The sequence below is a fragment of the Paroedura picta genome, chromosome 10 (assembly GCF_049243985.1).
Source record: "Paroedura picta isolate Pp20150507F chromosome 10, Ppicta_v3.0, whole genome shotgun sequence".
NCBI classification, from domain to species: Eukaryota; Metazoa; Chordata; class Lepidosauria; order Squamata; family Gekkonidae; genus Paroedura; species Paroedura picta.
Window position 1 is genome coordinate 53,476,090 of NC_135378.1, and position 18,115 is coordinate 53,494,204.

At 41.3% G+C, this 18,115-nt stretch overlaps 1 protein-coding gene across 2 annotated transcripts in view; it reads right to left on the bottom strand.

Annotated features, from left to right (window-relative positions):
* The window catches only part of HHIP (hedgehog interacting protein), a 94,217-nt gene that overhangs the window by 4,845 nt on the left and 71,257 nt on the right, over positions 1–18,115 (bottom strand). For both annotated transcript variants that reach the window (XM_077300198.1, XM_077300199.1), the window contains exons 6-11: positions 17,390–17,563; positions 16,587–16,730; positions 15,822–15,943; positions 12,746–12,869; positions 11,676–11,806; positions 10,082–10,163 (exon numbers count right to left, since the gene is read on the bottom strand). In XM_077300198.1, coding sequence (XP_077156313.1) covers positions 10,082–10,163; positions 11,676–11,806; positions 12,746–12,869; positions 15,822–15,943; positions 16,587–16,730; positions 17,390–17,563 — 777 coding nt within the window. The remainder of the gene's footprint in view (positions 1–10,081; positions 10,164–11,675; positions 11,807–12,745; positions 12,870–15,821; positions 15,944–16,586; positions 16,731–17,389; positions 17,564–18,115) is intronic.

An 18,115-nucleotide genomic window follows, 5' to 3' on the forward strand; every position in this document is an offset into this window, starting at 1 on the left:
CCCTGCAAACAGGAAAGCTTTATGCGTTCTGCAGGGCCTGCTAGCTGGAGCTCTTCTGCCAGGTCTATGGTTGAGGCCAATGCAGGGAGGAGATCTGATGGGTCCTCTAAGGAAGACACTCCCTCACACTCTGTTCCGTCAGTGGTGGTCAGCATATGATCCCCTCCCGCCCTAGTGGGGGAGGTGGCCTGCTGTGGGGGAGAGTTTGTTTTATTGCCATGTGTGTGTGTGTTAATGTTAATTTTAATTGGTTTTAATGGGAGTTTTATTTATTGTATTTTATTGCATTATGGGGTTTTATTCTGTAACCCACCACAAACCGGTGTGCCAACAGTGGCAGGGAACAAATCCAATATAATAATAATAATAATAATAATAATAATAATAATAATAATAATAATAATAATAATAATAATAATAATAATAATAATAAAAATAATAATAAAATTGGCAACTGCATGTTCATGTGCATTCTCCGTGGTGGCTCCCACATTATGAAGTGGTCTGCCTGAGGCTGTGCAAAGCAATTGTTTTGGGAGGGCATTCTTGTGCAGGAAGCAGAGCTATGAGAGAATGAATCAGCTCAGGTGTTTTTTCTTCCAGTCCTTCAATCCCAGCCCGGCTGCTTTATGTTTAACTATGTGCCAAAAGACAAGAGACAGAGGCTACCTGTGGCCACTGGCGCCATCTTCAAAGCAACTGCAGCTCTTCAGAAATTCAACCAGGCCTCAGGAGCTCTTGGTCCATCTCCCCTGCCACGTCTTTTCAGGCACAGTGACAGCCTTTGACGTTAGACTTAAATGTTTTGCAATTAGCTTGTTGATTGACTGAATGGTTTTATTTTCCTAGAAATCTTTGCTGTTAGATTCAACTGTTGCTACCATTCAAATGTTATCGTATTTTGCTCCTGGTTTGCTAACTGACTTTAGTCCCAGTGACAAAAGCTAATTAATAAATACATTAGGATAAAATATGGTTTTGACTATTTGAGGATATTTTAAGAAATGTTTGTATTTCAGCTGGGCTGGAATGTTAGGTACGCGTAGGTGCTAGTGTCCCAGGGCCGTTTTTTCTAATCAGTCTTTACTTGCTCACAAACATACAAAAACAAAAGCTAACTTTGAAAACTACTTAATTATACAGTCGGAGGGATCTCACAAATGATCATCCCCCCTCCCCCCTTAAAGCTATCTTTGTCCAGGTGGGGCAAAGTGGTGGAGAACAAAGGCAAGGGGGGAAAAATCTCAATGAAAAACATTTCTAGTTAATTTCTCTTTAATCCAAAAATCCCTATCCAGAAAAAAACGTATTTCTTGATGTGACTGCTTTCCCTAGAATAAATACCCTTTAGGTATGATTTTTCAATCTATTTGCTTTCAATACTGGGAGGCATGCCAAAAGCTCAAGATTTGATTTACTGTGGGGGAAATGAGTGGGGAGGAAGTAAAAGAACCTTCTCTCTTTTCAAATTTTTTAACTCAGCAGCATATCAAATTTATTCTTATATGGTATACTTGTTCCTGACCTCTAGTCTTTAAGAAATCCTGTCATATTTGAAAACTAGTCCCCAGCGGCGCCTGTATCAGTGTTAATAGCTGCAAGGTCAATGCAACTGCTAAACAGTTTGTATTACTGTCAGGGTGGTCATGAAAACAACACCTGCTGCATGAGGCCTTGGCAGCTGGGTCAACAGGCACTGTGGGAATTTATCAATTTAGGGGGCCACTTGCATAGCAGTTTGACGGATGAATTGAGAAAGAACTGGCTTACGGGGCTAAAGCTGCTCAATTATGTATTACATTCTTTACGACGGCTGAGCAACCAGCTACTTGCAGGCACCCCCCCCCCCCAAACACCCACACAGGCAAAATATGCGGAATAGTCCCCCTCCCCTTATAAAGTGAAGTACTCGGGAAACTCTTCAAATGCTAGTATTAGAAATATGGAAGTCGAGGGGGAATGGCAAAGAAAATATACTAGCTACGGAAGGCTTAAAAAAAAATCCCCCATAATTGTTACAACCCTTTAGGCTAATGTTAGGCATTCAAAGAGCTTAATGCATGTTTTGCCTATGGGCGGATCATACCCCCCTCTCAGAAACGAAACTGCATATGTAGAAGCATTCATGTTGGCCTTCTACGGCTGCAAATGGAAAGGTATGTTTTTGAATTGGAAAGGTATGTTTTTGAATCCAAGGTATTTCCAGGGTCCACCTGACTGAGTTATGAAGAGTGCAGCTAGCCAACACCTTTATGTTTTGTAATTCTGTATTATTATTCTAATGCAATCAGGTAAGTGAAGATGACTGAGGACAGAAGGATTTATATTGTACATGCCACTGAACAAAAGCCAGGAATCCTTGTAGTGAAGCACTATACCCTTAAGCAGGATTCAGTGGATACCAAACTACACATAGAGGAAGGCATAGAGGAAGCTGCTCTGAGACCCCTCTGACAGTGAAAAGCGGGATATAAAGACCAACTCTTCACCTCCTGCTACTTTGATGCTAATATTATTTCACATCACATAGAGTTAAAACTTGCCTGAATTAGGCCTTGATGAAATCTTTTATTATACATGGTACAGCACAGCATACAAAAATCCAAAGTTTTTCAAAAGTTCAAAAACACATAATATTCTTAGTACACATTTATGCAGTTGAAGGTAAACAAAATACTCTGGAGGACGCTTGCTCCTGGGGAGGAAAGCTATGGCAAATCTAGACCTAAAAAGCAGAGATATCGCCCTGCCAACAAAAGTGCGTTTAGTCAAGGCTATGGTCTTCCCCGTTGCAATATATGGCTGTGAAAGTTGGACCATAAGGAAGGCCGAGCGTCAAAGAATTGAGGCTTTTGAACTCTGGTGCTGGAGAAGACTTTTGCAAGTGCCTTGCACTGCAAGGCGAACAAACCCGTTAGTCCTAGAGGAGATCAGCCTGGACTGCTCCTTAGAAGGCCAGATCCTGAAGATGAAACTCAAATACTTTGGCCACCTCATGAGAAGGAAGGACTCCCTGGAGAAGAGCCTAATGCTGGGAGCGATCGAGGGCAAAAGAAGAAGGGGACGACAGAGAATGAGGTGCCTGGATGGAGTCACTGAAGCAGTTGGTGCAAACTTAAATGGACTCCGGGGAATGGTAGAGGACAGGAAGGCCTGGAGAATCATTGTCCATGGGGTCGCGATGGGTCGGACACGACTTTGCACCTAACAACAACAAAAAGCTCAGCCCAGACATCCATACCTCAGATGAAGGTGTGCAATGTGGAGGTGAATCTCAATTTGGCCTCCTCTCAGCACACTTAGGATGCACATGGGCTGGACTTTGCTGACAAGAACTATAGAGGCACATTGCTCAAATGGCCAGAGATGGCAGTAGGTAATGAATGGTAACATTGTTCTGTTCACAGTGCTTACAGATACTCCTTCTCAGGACATAAACATCAAAGTGGAGCCTCCTCTCCGCACAGACAGGTGAAGGGAAGGGCTCTTCTCCCTTAAAAGTTGGCTGCTGAAGATGTTATCCACCCCAACATGTACCTAGTATGTAGGCATAACTACTCTCCTTCCCTCAACAGTTGCTAGCAATATCGCCTACAAAGCATGTGCATACTGATGAAAGCCCCCTTCCCTGGAAATGTATTGGCAAAATGATGATGCAATGTTGGTGCTATATCATGCAACTAGGGGAGGCAGAGAGCACAACTGCATTTCTTGGTGATTGGCAGATGAAGCAGCTCAAACACAAACTGCAAACAGTGTTCCAACACAAACTGCAAAGTTGTGTTCCAACACAACTCCCTACAAGAGATGGGTAAACAGTAGCTCTGTGACTACACTACCTCTCAACAGATGATCTCAATATGGCCCATTATGCACGGCCACCGAAACGGCGATTTCGGGTCACATGGAAAACGCAGAGGGGGAAGACGCGACGCACACCGGTTATGCACGGGGCGGGGCGCGACGGCCGCAAAATCCAGAGTAACCGATTATGCACGCGGCGATCCAGGCGCCGCTTCTGGTTGCGCCCCGGTCACCCAGAAGCTGCGCTTTCTTCCGCGTTTCACTGACGCGGCTTTTTCGGCGGCATGCACCGAAGCTGCGACCGGTTGCAGCCGGCTCCGTGCGTTATCGGTGATTTTAGTCGCCGCCATTCCACCCCGAATGTGCGCTAAAACCCCCGTGCATAATGGGTCTATGTGGGATTCCCAAGAGGGAATAAAGGAGGCATGAGAACAAGAAGACCACCTAGCCATGCCATTCTCTCAAATCATACCTCACAATTTTGATCACACTTAGTGTGTCTTGGTAGCTGTGGAACATTACTCAGTATTGTTTTAGCACCTGTTCTGGTTGTTTCTAGACATCCTTCCAGCAGAGGCAGATGCTGGAAAGAGCTCCAGTTACAGTGCAGGGGCTACCAAAAGCTGCAGTGGCCAGTGTGCAGTGGCCAGCTGTTCTGTAGTTGCAACAATTTCTTCTGTTCCAACATTGTTATCCCAGTGTTGTTACAACACTGCAAGGAGCTTAACACACAACCAAAGTTGCACCTATGCAGGACATGCAGTGAGAGCTCTGACTGTGAAGGCTCCTAGCATGGCTGACATCTCATGGAGATGCTGGCTGCGTGAAATGACACTGCTCTCTATGTGATGGAGATGGGGCAGCTGAAATTCACCTGGACCCACTGAAGTGGGCCTTCCCTGCCTCCCACTCACTGTTTCTACCTAAAATACTTCTCCAAATTCTGCATTTTTAGGGAAGAGAATCTTCAGCTTTGTGGGCAGGAGCTGAAAATCTGCAGTAGAAATGGAGGATCAGGGAAATAATTTCCTTTTCTATCATGGAAATCTTATATGTGATTCAAGTTATTGGCTAAAAGACATTTGGGTCTGAATAAATTTGATGTGTCTGATATGAACACTTATATTGTTTTCTTGCAGCTGCAACAGTCAGTTGTGTGTTGCCACCTTGCGTTTTGAAAGCCGTGTATCACAGAGAAAAATAATTCACGTTGACATTTGTAGCTGAGACCTATGACTTAGGTGTCTCACAGTGCCAATGTAAGCAGAATTGCACTATTGCTATGCCCAACGTGTTCAGTGAGCATAAGAACAATAAAACTATGCTTAGGATGGCACTTTGTATATCTTCATTGTTTGTTTATTTATTTATGTTTCAATGTATATATTGCCACTCCCACACAATGGCTCATGGTGGTTCACAACAATAAACTCAACATAGAATCCCTTAAAAACAATAAATCCCTAAAAACCGCTCCTCACAGAAACAATCCCACCTCCCCCCAGCTCAACAGACCTTTTCAGTACCAATGTGTTCCAGGGGGAAAACAAGGGGACTGATGGATTCACTTGTCAGCAGAGAACCCAGATCTTACTAGACTTGGCCTCAACCAAAGACCTGGTGTAAACTGCACGGAGCTTTTATTCCAACCCCAGATCGATTCAGTCCCTGCCCTCTACACAGAATGCAATTTCCGTTTGGATTTTGGGCGATTTAAATTTTCCTTTTGCAGCAAGAAGGATTGATCCGGAGTGACCCTACCTTTATTGTGTGATATCTCGTAGTCCTGAAAATCCTCAATATCCATTTGGGAAAGAAAGCTCCGTGGTAGAGAACCTCTGATAGGCTACACCTGGTCATGTGACACGCTTGCCTTAAAGGAGAAGCCCCTAATTTCTCTCAACTTTTGTCGGTCCTGGATTTTTCCTCCCTCCTCTGCCTTTTTCGATCCTCTCCCCCTCCCCTCCAAGAAAAGAAAGAGGCTCCCTGCCTGGCTCCTCTCCCCCCACCCTTCAAGAAAAGAAAGAAAGAGGCTTGGCTCCCCCGTCCCCCCACCTTCTGAACTACCCTAACCATGTGCAGAAGACTTTCCTGTTTCAATGGGGAGGGGGGGGGGGAGAAGAAGACCCAAGTTCAAAGTGATCTGAATTCAACAGGATTGACAATGGAATAAAGAAAGTAAGTGCAGACTCTGCCCTGGTGGAAGAGCTCCATCTTGCAGGCCCTACGGAACTGAGACAGTTCCATCAGGGCCCTTAGCTCTCCCTGGAGTTCATTCCACAAGGTAGGGGCCAGGACTGGTTGAGGCCAGGTGAATCTCCCTCGGGCCAGGGACCTACAACAAATTCAAACCTGCATAATGCAATGTCCTGTGCGGGGCATAAGAAGATAGGCAGATAATAGGGGCCCAGACCACAATTGCCCTTAAAGGTTAATACCAGAACCTTGAACCTGTTCCGGGCCACAACTGGTAACTAATGCAGCTGCCTCAGTACATGAACCCATCTTATTGTGTAACTATTTATTGCAATCATTTCTCAAACAGGTGCCACTAATTGCTGAGGAGGAAAAAATGGGAAGGGGGCAAGCTACAAAACAGTATGTACAAGTGGGTCAATTAAGACCCAAGTGAGTATGAACTCTGGGAACACTGCCTCTTCTCCGGTAACTATCATTTCTTCCTTGGACTTTGCAGGAACAGCCATAACCTGCAATGATCACTGAGCAGACAAAAAGCTGCCTGGCATGATACGGTGTTCAAGATGATCTTTGTCAGGGAACACTGAGATTTTGCACAAGGGAGTTTGATCAAAGTAAGTTTGCTCGGTGTTTGTGGCACAGTATACAACATGCCTAATCCACATGCAATCATGGAGCATGCAAGAGAAGACAGACTGCACCTCTGCCCTCTCAAAAAATCCAGTGCTGCTCTGTATGAACAATGAAGGAGTCATGTGCAGAAAGGCAGGGCACACCAGAATATATGTTGCCACATGTACTCAGTGTTGCACATGGAAGAATGCAATGCAAAGCAGATGACTGTCTAGTGCTAGTTGAGCATCGGCTTTGACTGAAAACTGCATTAAATATGTGAATAACTATTTCACTGTTGTTTTGTACATGTCCAAATATCATCAGAAATATAAATTCCCATAGCTATCTTTTTAGCGTTCAAATCAGTTTCATTTCAAATTCATGCCAGAGTACACAGAGTCATTAGCATGGTGTTTGTTTCGTCTCATTCCAGCCAGATATATTACTCTCTGTGCCACACATTAAATTGCTAACCAGGAACTCTGCATTGGGAGGTCTGGCCTTTCAGGTATGTCATTCTGAGACCACCCTAATCGCTGAGGCAACAGGAACACAAAGCCAAGGTCAAACAAAGCAGCCCCCTTGTAATTAGATACTAATAATGGATTAAAGGTGTAAAATTCACCTAAGTCCGCACACCAACAGACTAAACAATCCAAATGAAGCCGGGCAATATTTGTTTTGCAAAAGCACTTTCCCCTAGAAATCACAAATAAAAATATATTTAATATTCTTGAGTGATTGCAGTAACATGTGCTTCCTAATTAGGAATGGTAAATTTGGGTGGCAGACCCATGACAAAGAATGAAAGCTCTACTGTAATTGATAATGCTATTAATTTATTTTAGGTTCTGAGTTCTGGAAGACTTATGTCCTTCTGCCAAAAACCAAGGCCTCATAGATAAGCTACTGCATATATTTCCAAGCCTCTCTCACGCATTCTACCTGCTAGTTCTCCATAGTACCCCATTTACCCATAGGCATTTGATGACTATGCTCTTCTTGATGCTTTCGTGTATTTGAAGGCTGATTAGTACTTTTTCTTTTTGTGGGGAAGGGAAGATTTATAGTGCCTCTTGTAAGCAGGACTGGAGAAGTTCTGAACTTCCAAGTTCATAGAGCAACCAAACTGGCTTTGTTGCAGTCTTTCCTAAAAGACCATTCAGGAGAAATCACAGAAAATCCAAAAGATGTCTGAGAATACCACAACAATCAATGGAAGCAAGGGAAAAAACATTTCTGATCAGCACCAAAGCCAGGTCAAATATCCAGACCATTTCCACACGGAGGGGTAAAATGCGAGTGGCTTCCTGTTTGCAAATGTGGAATGGTAAATCTCGTGTTTGCAGCCATCCTTACGGGAGACCCGTAAGGAAAGCAAGACAAACTTCTCCCTCCACTCCTTAGCTTGTCAATCACAGCAAGCCACCAATCACTGCACAACAGTTACCTTGTAGACTGAAGCTTTCCTTCCCACCGAGCCCTGAAATGTTTAAGGCACTTCCGCATTGCTATGCGGTAATGCCACAACACAGATGCATCTTTAATAAAAAGCAACACTGACACGTTATTAGGGAGAAATGGCAGGATGATACAGTATCGCCCCTTTTTTGGGATTTATGTTCTTTATTTCTGCACTTTATTTCTGTCTGGGTGGATTTCTGAGATGCTGAACATGGTCCTTGGAGCAAAAAAACTCATGTTCTGTTAATGGTTGCTTAAAAACAAGGTGCTCAGACTCAGATTGGGAGAAGGCTGCTTGATCACCCACCCCTTCTTTCACAGCTCATTTCCCACCTCCAGAAAACATAAATGGGGATGTTTTTGCCTGCCCGAGTTGCGAGAAGGCTGCACATGGCCCCTGGAGCCCAAAAAGACATTTTGTGTTAATGGTTGGCTTAAAAACATAGTCCTATGACCCCTGCATGATCAGTAGAAGAATGCTTGAACACCCCCTCCCCAGCTCATTTACCATCTCCAGAAAACAGAAATGGAGATTTTTTTGCTTGCCTGATCCCAAAAAGACCCTGGACACTTTAAAGAAGATTTTATTTTACCTTTGACAATGTAGCTTTGTGGTTGCACTGTAATTCAGGCCATGCCATTTTAAAAAAAAATTACTCAGAGCAGGAAATAGAGAGGGGAGGGTGGGTGCAAGGGTGGGACAAAACTGCTGAGACTATCACATGTTTTCTCCTCCATACGGTCTTATCCCTGGTTGCTCACCAATGGGACATGTGATTTATGGATGTAAATCCAGTTTTGCCTATTTCTGAAATCGTGAGTTAAAATGCCCAAAACTTGACCCAGCTACTGGACAGCCTTGGGATGCAGGTGATGTCATATGGGGGGGGGGGGAGCTCTGAAAGCCACCAACCTTCAAAGGCTGTCTAAAACAGATTCCTCATGCAGAAATTGTCTCAATGTAGAATAGAGACAATCATGTGCACAACTCCCTCAGCAAAGAAGTGGCAAGGTTCTTATTTGCCATTTCTGAGGAATATGATGGCCTAAAATTGAAACATACTACAAATCACATTTTTTCCAGTTCAACTATGACTAGGTATAACTATAGAGTCCTTCTGATTACACTGCAGCTCGTTTTTTCTTTTTTTAAAAAAGTTGTGAAGAGTCAGAACCTAAATTACTTTCTGACAGTTTCCACATAAAGGACTCACTTAGCCATTATGTCATGCTGTCCCCTGTTTTGCCTCAAGATGGCTTTCCTGATCTTTTCCTACTTCCGCATGGGGGAGCCCTTGTCCCATTTCCCCCCCCCCTTTGCCCCTAGATTTGTGTCTGCACGTGACAGCTGCGGGACAGGAAGTCAAAACTTCCTGCTTTTTTAACTTGTCACATCTGAAAACTCCAATAATCTTCAAACACCATTTTGTTGCATTTAAGTGCCCCCTCCAAGACCAAAATCATTTTTAAAAAATTACCACAATTGCATTATAACACAAAACTGTAACAACATAATCATGCAGATTGTCCCTGATCTCACTAAAGCCAAGTATGAAATTGAATCCTAAAGAAAAAAGAGAAAGAAGGAAAGGTACTGACCAAACATGGTGGCAGTGGTGTGTGTGTGTTGCTATTTAATTATTTTGGAATAGCATTGAAACACAATCAGACATGTTTTTTTTTTTAAAGGTCGGGGAGGTGGGGGAGCAATGGCTGGGAACGTTTTCTGCATGGCCCAGCCCCAACATACACCCTGTTGGATCCTGCTTCAAAAAACAGAATGCATTCCCTTGACATGGGCCCACTATGGGGGCAAGTCAGGCCAGCCCTGGGACCTCTCCTAAAGAGGTCCAATTCCATGTGGAAGGGGGGGAGGAACATGGAAGTAAACAAAGAGAAATCAGAGCCTAATTGGTTGGGTAGAATTGGTTTCTCCTCTGACAAATCTGGAAATCAGAATATTTTAATTACATTTTTATTTTTTAATGGCATTTCTTACCTTTTGGGGTCAATTATTTTATAAAGTTTTCCACTGTGAGACTGTGTCATGCTTTTACTGCTTGCTAAGATATAAACTTCACCTGTTAGACAAAAACATACCATAAATCAATACTGATATCCACAAACGTATTATCCTAAACAGAACTGAAACCTTTCTAAGTCCACTGAAGTCGATGGACTTAGAAAGGTGTAATTCTGTTCAGGACTGAACTGTAAAGTACTCTACTGGATCATTTTCACGGGCCTCTTAATAGGGACAAGTATATCACAATAATTACCTCAGTCATTCTCACAACCACTATGATTTTTGTTTCTATTTCAATAGCAGGGAACAGAAGTTGAGGAAGAATAATTTGCGCAAGGAAACTCTGAATATTCATGCAAAAGCAGGCAACTGCATCTAGGTTTCTCTGGTCCAACAATGAAGATCACTTCTAAGGGTACATTTTGTTCTTGGGTCTCAACACCTGATTTGTTCTACTTACATATGTAAATATATAGGTTTGATCCACCCAAGGTTTTGAATGGTAAGACAGGAAAAAGGAGTCCCTTTTGGCTACCAAAGAAGCTTATGGAGGGCTCATAAAATTAGCATGCACAAAAGCCACGTTCAGTGGAAGTTGCAGTAAGAAGGGGAATTGAGAGATAGAGCCAGCTTGATCCAACTCAGTACTTCAAAAAGGCCTAGCACCTAAAAGGTGTGTAAGTACATAATGCCCTTTATAATGCATTTGAAGTAATAATGTAGATGTAAAATAGAACAATGCTTATGGATACTTTACAAACAATTTTGTTTAAAAAATGGAAACAAAAGAAAAAAACAATTGTTCTACAGATATGCTGACACCAGGGCTGAATCTGCACTTACTTTGTTTTTTTTGGTGTGGATCCTGCCGAATTCAGATCGATTTGAACTCGGGTCTTCCTCTCCCCCACCCCCCCGCCCCATTGAAACAGAAAAGTGTTCTGCACTTGATTGGGAAAACTCAGAAGGGGAGGGGGGAGCCAAGCCCAGAGAGAGCCTATTTCTTTCTTTTCTTTAATGGTGTGTGTGTGTGGGGGGGGGGATTGAAGATAACAGAGAAGGGAGGGAAAAAATCCACGAGGCAAATCTCTATCTACAGCAGTGAGGGCTTCTGTAGTTTCTACAGAAAGAAAATTAGGGCTTCCTCTTTAAGAAAAGCTACCAGCCTTGGCTGGCTTCGCAGGTTTGGCCAATCAGAACTGCTCTACCACGGAGTCAGCTGGCCAATCAGCGCTTCTCTACCACAGAGGGAGTGCTTTCTCATGCTTTCTGAACTGCAATATTCCAATATCGAGGATTAAAAGGGCTCCTGGATATGGCGAAGAAATGGTAGGGTGACTCCGGATCAATCCTGCTTGGTGCAGAGGGAAAATTAAAATCGCCCAAAATCAAAACAGAAATCGCATTCTGTATAGACGGCAGAGACTGAATCGACCTGGGATTGGAATAAAAGCTACGTGCAGTTTACACCCAGGACTCCCAGGATACTTCTGAATATCACTGGGATGATCTTGGTCAAAATCCCATTAATAATGTAATCATACACAAATAATATTTTCTATCTCACCTAATTCGTCTTCGCCAAATCCTAAGACATGTCCTGAAAAGAAACCTCTGCATGAACCGCTGTTGCCAAGACATAATGGTTTCTCTTGCCACTGTTTGGTAATGGGACTCTGTTGAAGTGTTAAAAAGTTTCTGTAATCACATATACAAAAGACAAAAAGTTACAAAGCGCTTGTTTTGCTTTGAAGGCATACATTACATGTCAAGATCTGTGAATGGCAGTAAATCAGCATACGAACACAAGAGGTAACAAACAGACCTGAGAACAAAATTAGAGTCCAATGTTGGTATTCCAGTTGTCCTTGGACTCCAACTTTGTTCTTGCATCTGTTGGTTAACTCTTGTATCTGTATGCTGATTTACTGCCAATCACAGATCTTGCCAAATGCCTTAATCCAATCTCAGTTATAATTGCCCAGTTACTCATGCATCTTGACTCTAGCCCCTCCTAGCAATTAACACCCCTATTTCTACCTATATGTAATGGTTGAGGAAATTCCTTTCACAGTATCTGAAGTAGTGTGCATGCACAAGAAATCTTATACCTTGAATAAAATTTTGTTGGTCTTCAAGGTGCTACTGGACTTAAATTTTGTTTTTTTATCAGAGTTGAACATTCTTGAGAAATAATAAATGTACTGTCTTGATGTTTTGATTAATTGCAAACAGCTTCTACTTGTTGTTTGTGAGACTTTTGATTTCCTTTGGGGATAAATGACAAATGTGCCATGTCACAAACTGCTTTGGCCTTCAGATTCATGCTATGGTTCGATATGTATGTGTGGATGAATCCTATATTTCTGGTTGGAGATACAAATCCAAAGTCCTTCTAGATGTAATCTCTGAATTGAGCCTTCATTTACTGATAGATTCTCAAAAATGATGCCTCAGAATTAACAGCTGTTTTGTTGTACTGGAATCTTCTGTATCAGACTGCTTCAGATGTTAAGTGGATGGAAATTTTAGGATTAATCTATATAAAATGAGATTTGCTATGAATATAAATCTTACAACAGAATCTAGCACACACTCTCCACTTTTGGTTTACAATATTAATTTAAAGAAACGTACCCATTGCGATCTGCAAACACATAACCTCCATAAAGTCTTTCAGATTGGCAGCCTCTGTATATGAATCCCCCAACCAAGGGTCCACTACTAAATGGCTTGAATTCTAACAGTGAAGGTTCACTTTCTAAAAAGAAACTAACATAGCATTAGATGAAATACAATTTCATGTAGTCCAAACATTCTTAAATGAAAATAATAGCAAAGGATAAAATCACAGCTCCTTCATTCTATGTTTTTCTTATGTTAGACCTGAAACATCAGATTTACAAGGAGAAGATCTCTGCATTATCATGGGCTAGATCCAGCCAGCTTTTTTGTTCATCTCGGCCAATTGCCCTACTTATTACAATCAGCATTCCATGTGCATTTCTCCATAAAGGATCCATTATCCCCAGCATAGTCCTTGTGATGGACAATAAGGACCCCTCATCCCCTTTCCACTAATATAAAAGCTGATTGCATCCAATACCCCATGTATACATTTCCATGTAGGCCTGTCATCAACAAATGAAAAAGACAGTGTTTTATATATTAGGAACCCACAAGCTGGGCGGGGGGGCACTCTGTGCCACAAGAGGCTCATTATAACACAGTGTTGATTACATAGCATTCCTCTTTTACTTGTGTTGTTTTAAAAGATATTATCTTGTATGTCAAGGAAAAATCTAATGTGAAAATTAAAATGGATGCACATTTTTTGTGAGGAATAACATATGGAAAAATGGGCTTATTCTGATTTTCACTCTTTAGTATATGGGCTTAGTAAAATGACTAGGAGTGCTGATGGTGATAGTTGATGAAGATGGAGAAATAATGCACAGGAAAGACTACTCTATTTGAGGTGCTAGAAAAATGTAAACTCAGTATCTATAGATTGGCCATGTCAGCCTCCATTGATGGTGTGAGAAGCTATGGCTTTCATTGGCAATTCTTGTTATCTCTTGCAAAGCAGTCATAAGCAGGTCTACCTAGAACTCTACCAAGTCTGTTCAGCGGGACTTAATCTCAGGAAAGTGTTAGACTTGAGATCCTGACAGATTCTGGTATTCCTCAATACTACATGACAATAAACAGTTTAACATATAAAATACACAAAATTAAAATGTAATCCTAGACCAAAGAAATTAAAAGGATACCCTAATTCTTTAAATTAATGTCTACCACAAGGAAGTTTTTTATTTGTTGAACTTACAGTGCCATTCTAAGCAGAGCTGCAGCTTTCTCATCCACTGCAATGGACCTAGTAGGTATAATTCTGCTTAGGACAGCACTGCTAAGTAAGCCAGGCTTCTTTCACATTACTGTTCTAAACCAGCGTTATCCATTGTTGGCCCAGTTCCAAGTAAAGAGATACAGGGATGGAGGTTTCTTATAGGAAATTTCATTCCGGAAATCTCTGAAGCGATCTGGCAATTTCAAACTGTACCATTCTTTTTCACCACGAGATCTTTCTCAAATCTTTTTTTTTTAACATTCTAAATTGGGTGCTTTAGCTCAATATTATTGTATTACCCACCCTTAGCCCCATAGGAAGGGAAGGATATAAAAATAAAGTTTGTTTATTCGTTATTAAATATAGCTGTGCCAAGCCATCTTGCTGTAGCACTGATATGCTATAATGATCTAGTGTTATAGCACTCAACTTAGAATGGAAAAAAAACTTGAGAAAGTTTGCATGGTGAAAAAAGACTGGGAAGATTGTGTGGTGGTACTGGAAGAGCTGCAGACATTTTAAACAGTGATTCAGAAGTGCAAAGAAGAGGTGAAAATGGAACAAAATAGTTTACCTCAAGAATGCCTGAACCACGCTTTGCTAGCCAGACACAAGTGGCTTTATATGAAAAGGTAAATAAAATCCGTTAGCAGCCGGTTGCTAAAACAGTTGTGTCTGAAATGACACAAAAAATCCATTAGCAACTGGCTACCAAAATGGATTACAAAGGCTGTCTGAAAGGGGCCATAGAGACAAGTGTGCTGTTCTGGATCTTCTGCTCCCCAGAATCATTTTTGTATGTTGAGCCATTAGTATGAAGAATGCATCAATCTGCAATTTGATAAATTTTATTTTTAGACAGTAAACTACACCATCTCTTATTAGAACTGGATTTTTTCCTGGATGGCTGTTTTACCCCACAATATTGCTTGGTGTAATCTATTTTGTATGTGGTCAGGATTCCATTGGGACTGTGGCATAATAAATCAGTTTCAAACCACATGATTGGTTCAGCTTTTATAAAAATTAAATATATGTCCATTGGCTTAAATGAGAGCTAAGGACATGTGGGCAATCCTATAACATTTTACATGTTTGTTTCTAAAACAATAGGACTAGAATCCTTCTCAAATTGAGTCATATAGGTTTGGCTGTATATCTGTGCTCAATAAAATATTAGCTATGTCATGAATGGTAGTCTAAATTAAGGGTTGGTGCAGCCCAGTGGTCATAGTGTAGAACTAGTACTGGGTTCAAATGGAAGCCTTCCAGGTGACCTTGAGCTTGTCACTCTCAGCCTAACTATCTTTGCTAGGTTGCTGTTGTGAGGATTACACTGCTGGGAGGTAAACAATGTGAAAAACTACTTTGGGTCCCCAATCAAGAAGAAAGGTAGGATATAAATATTTAAAAGCATGCCCTCCTCCAGCTGGAGGCTACAATCAAATAACTCATGTATGCTTAATGGTCCTTCAAAGAAACCTTGCACTCCGGCAAATGGGAAGCAAATGAATGGAAGGGGGCAAATTTTCTGACTGGCATCACCACCAGCTTACTGGGATTCTTAACTTGACCACAGGAGTGTGGCTGGCCCAGGGTAGAGATGGGAACAGCTTGTTATCATACTGTATAGCTAGGTGTTATCAAAATATTGGTGATACCCACCTTCAAAACTATACACAATTCAGCCTTTCTTATTCACATCCAAATTTATGCAGATTCAATGAATTATTTAATTAGAATGATTGCAACTAATTCACTAGGATAACTTTATTGGTGATAGCCTATAAAATATACATAATATTAAAATAAACCCACATTATTTGAAGGGAATACATGCAATTGTACTGATACAGAACTTACCATAATCTTTCCCCTTTATTATCTGTAAGATCCTCGCTGAGGACCTGTTCTTTCCATTGGAGTCTGAACAAAGTATTGTTAAATTCACATTTACATCAGTTGGGTGACGATCCACAGCACACCTGTAAGTAGCACACAACAGTTTGTTAAAATGTATAAAACAGTTAATTTTTTGTTATTCTTTACATTTATTTCTGTACCAGAACAACTACATCCTAAATCACTGATACAGAAGTGTATTACAATATGCATTTGTGTATGGTTTGTTGAATGTTGCAGGAAACAGGATAGCATAGTAATTCAGTAAATTTAAGAAGATCCCTGCTTGATCAGACCTGCAGACCATTTTGTCCAGCAGTTTTTAAATTATTATTAGTGTCCAAGTTGTGCTCCTCTGCTAATTTGGACAGCATGCATTGGGTCCTGTTCAGATCTTTAGAAAAATGTAAAGCTCAGGAGCAGGGACAGCTAGCCCTCCCCTTTGCTACAACCCTTCAGTTCACCAAATGTCTTAATACACATTTGCTCCCAGAACAATATGAGAGAATGAGAACCAGTGGTTAGTAATTAGAGATTTAGGTTCAAATTCCAATTGCTAGAATGATGATGAACTAGGCTATAGTGAAGATTCGTGAACATCACCCTGAGCTTGATGGATGAACGTACTAAACAAATAAGGGCTTTTATTCCTACTATATATTTAGATGTGTGCGAAGAGCCTGGCTAGTTTCTGCTCATGCTGAAAAAGAAAAGCAACCTCCTCACCTGCCTGGATTGTGGAGTCCGTGAGCAAAAATTTCAGGAGGCTGATTGGTGCTGTTAAAGTGTGGGTTGCTCCGTGGTATGGAATAAGGCACGTTGCAGGAATCAGTATCTACATCCAGGCGCAACACAGAACCTGTAAAATCACTGAGAAAGTTGGAGGATAACACAATTGATTTTAAAAACAATTGTTACTCAACAGTGTTCATGCACATAGCATCAAAGAGCTCTAGAAAATCACTCAGACCGATTATGCACAGGAGGGATAAGGCAGGCCAGCACTTGCACATCAGTGGGACAAATCCCTGGAGATGCACAATGCTGACGTCAGCTCAGCCTCTTCCTGGCCTGTGTTAAGGGAATGCTGATGAGTAAGGAGACAGCACTTAGAGCAGGCTATCTTAACTATGGTTTTGTGAAATCCTGGGGTTTCTTGATGATCATGGAAGGATTTCCCAAATGGGAAACTATTCATGACATAACATGAGTACCAGTCTATGCCCAAGGTGGAGAGTTTACCTCCTTTCCCTACTGCCCACAGGCCCAATTCATACTGGACTCAATCCTCCCCTGTCAAATTTGGGTTAATTAATATGTCTGAAGTTCTGGTCACAGAACTCTAGAGCCACATGTAGATTGGCTTTAATTCAGTGAGAATGTGAATGTGGTGAATATAGGGAGTAGGATTTGGTTCTTTTTATAAATATTGATTTTGTTAGTGGCCAAATAAACATTACTGTTTCAATTATTTTCTAAGGAAAAAATGAAGGAGAAAATTAAAATTAAAACCACTTGAATTTTTGTACCTTAAACCATCCATCTCCTCCATATCGTCAATAGTGATCATTCCATCACCAAGGAATATGTATAAAAATCCATCAGGGCCAAACAACAGTTGTCCTCCAAGGTGTTTTCTATGTAGCTCAGCTACTTCTAGAAAAACTTTTGCTGTTCTCATATCAACCTGGTGTGGGTTTTTTCTGCAACACACACGCACACAAACACATATATACACATAAATCAGAATTAATCTCAGCAATGTATTTCTGATCAAATGATGTATAATTCATTTTATCTCTGTCCCACAATGAAAAGAATGGAAGGTTCTTGATAAGTTGTTGCAAAATTACTATGTCACACTTTGTGAAGTAGAATATTTAGGATATGCTTGCTGTCATTCATTTGAGATGGAAGATGATGTTTCCTGGGCCTAAAAGACCTATCTGAGCTTTATATTGTCTTTCCTGTAGTACCAGACATCTAGTGACAAGGGTTTTAGTATTTCATTGTATTCTGAATGCCTCTATGGTCCCCCCCCACTCACACACAGTATTATCACAGTTATGTAGGAATGACATAAATGATAGCAGCCCTGAAAAATGTTAGAAATACCACTGAACCATTTTTTGAAATAGTCTCATTCAAGAGACAAGGCTGCCTGGGGCAACCATAACAGGCTGATGCAGCTTGAAATAATAGTAATCAATCACATGCAATATGGTTGCAAATTCTCCAGCTAAGGCAAATGGGGA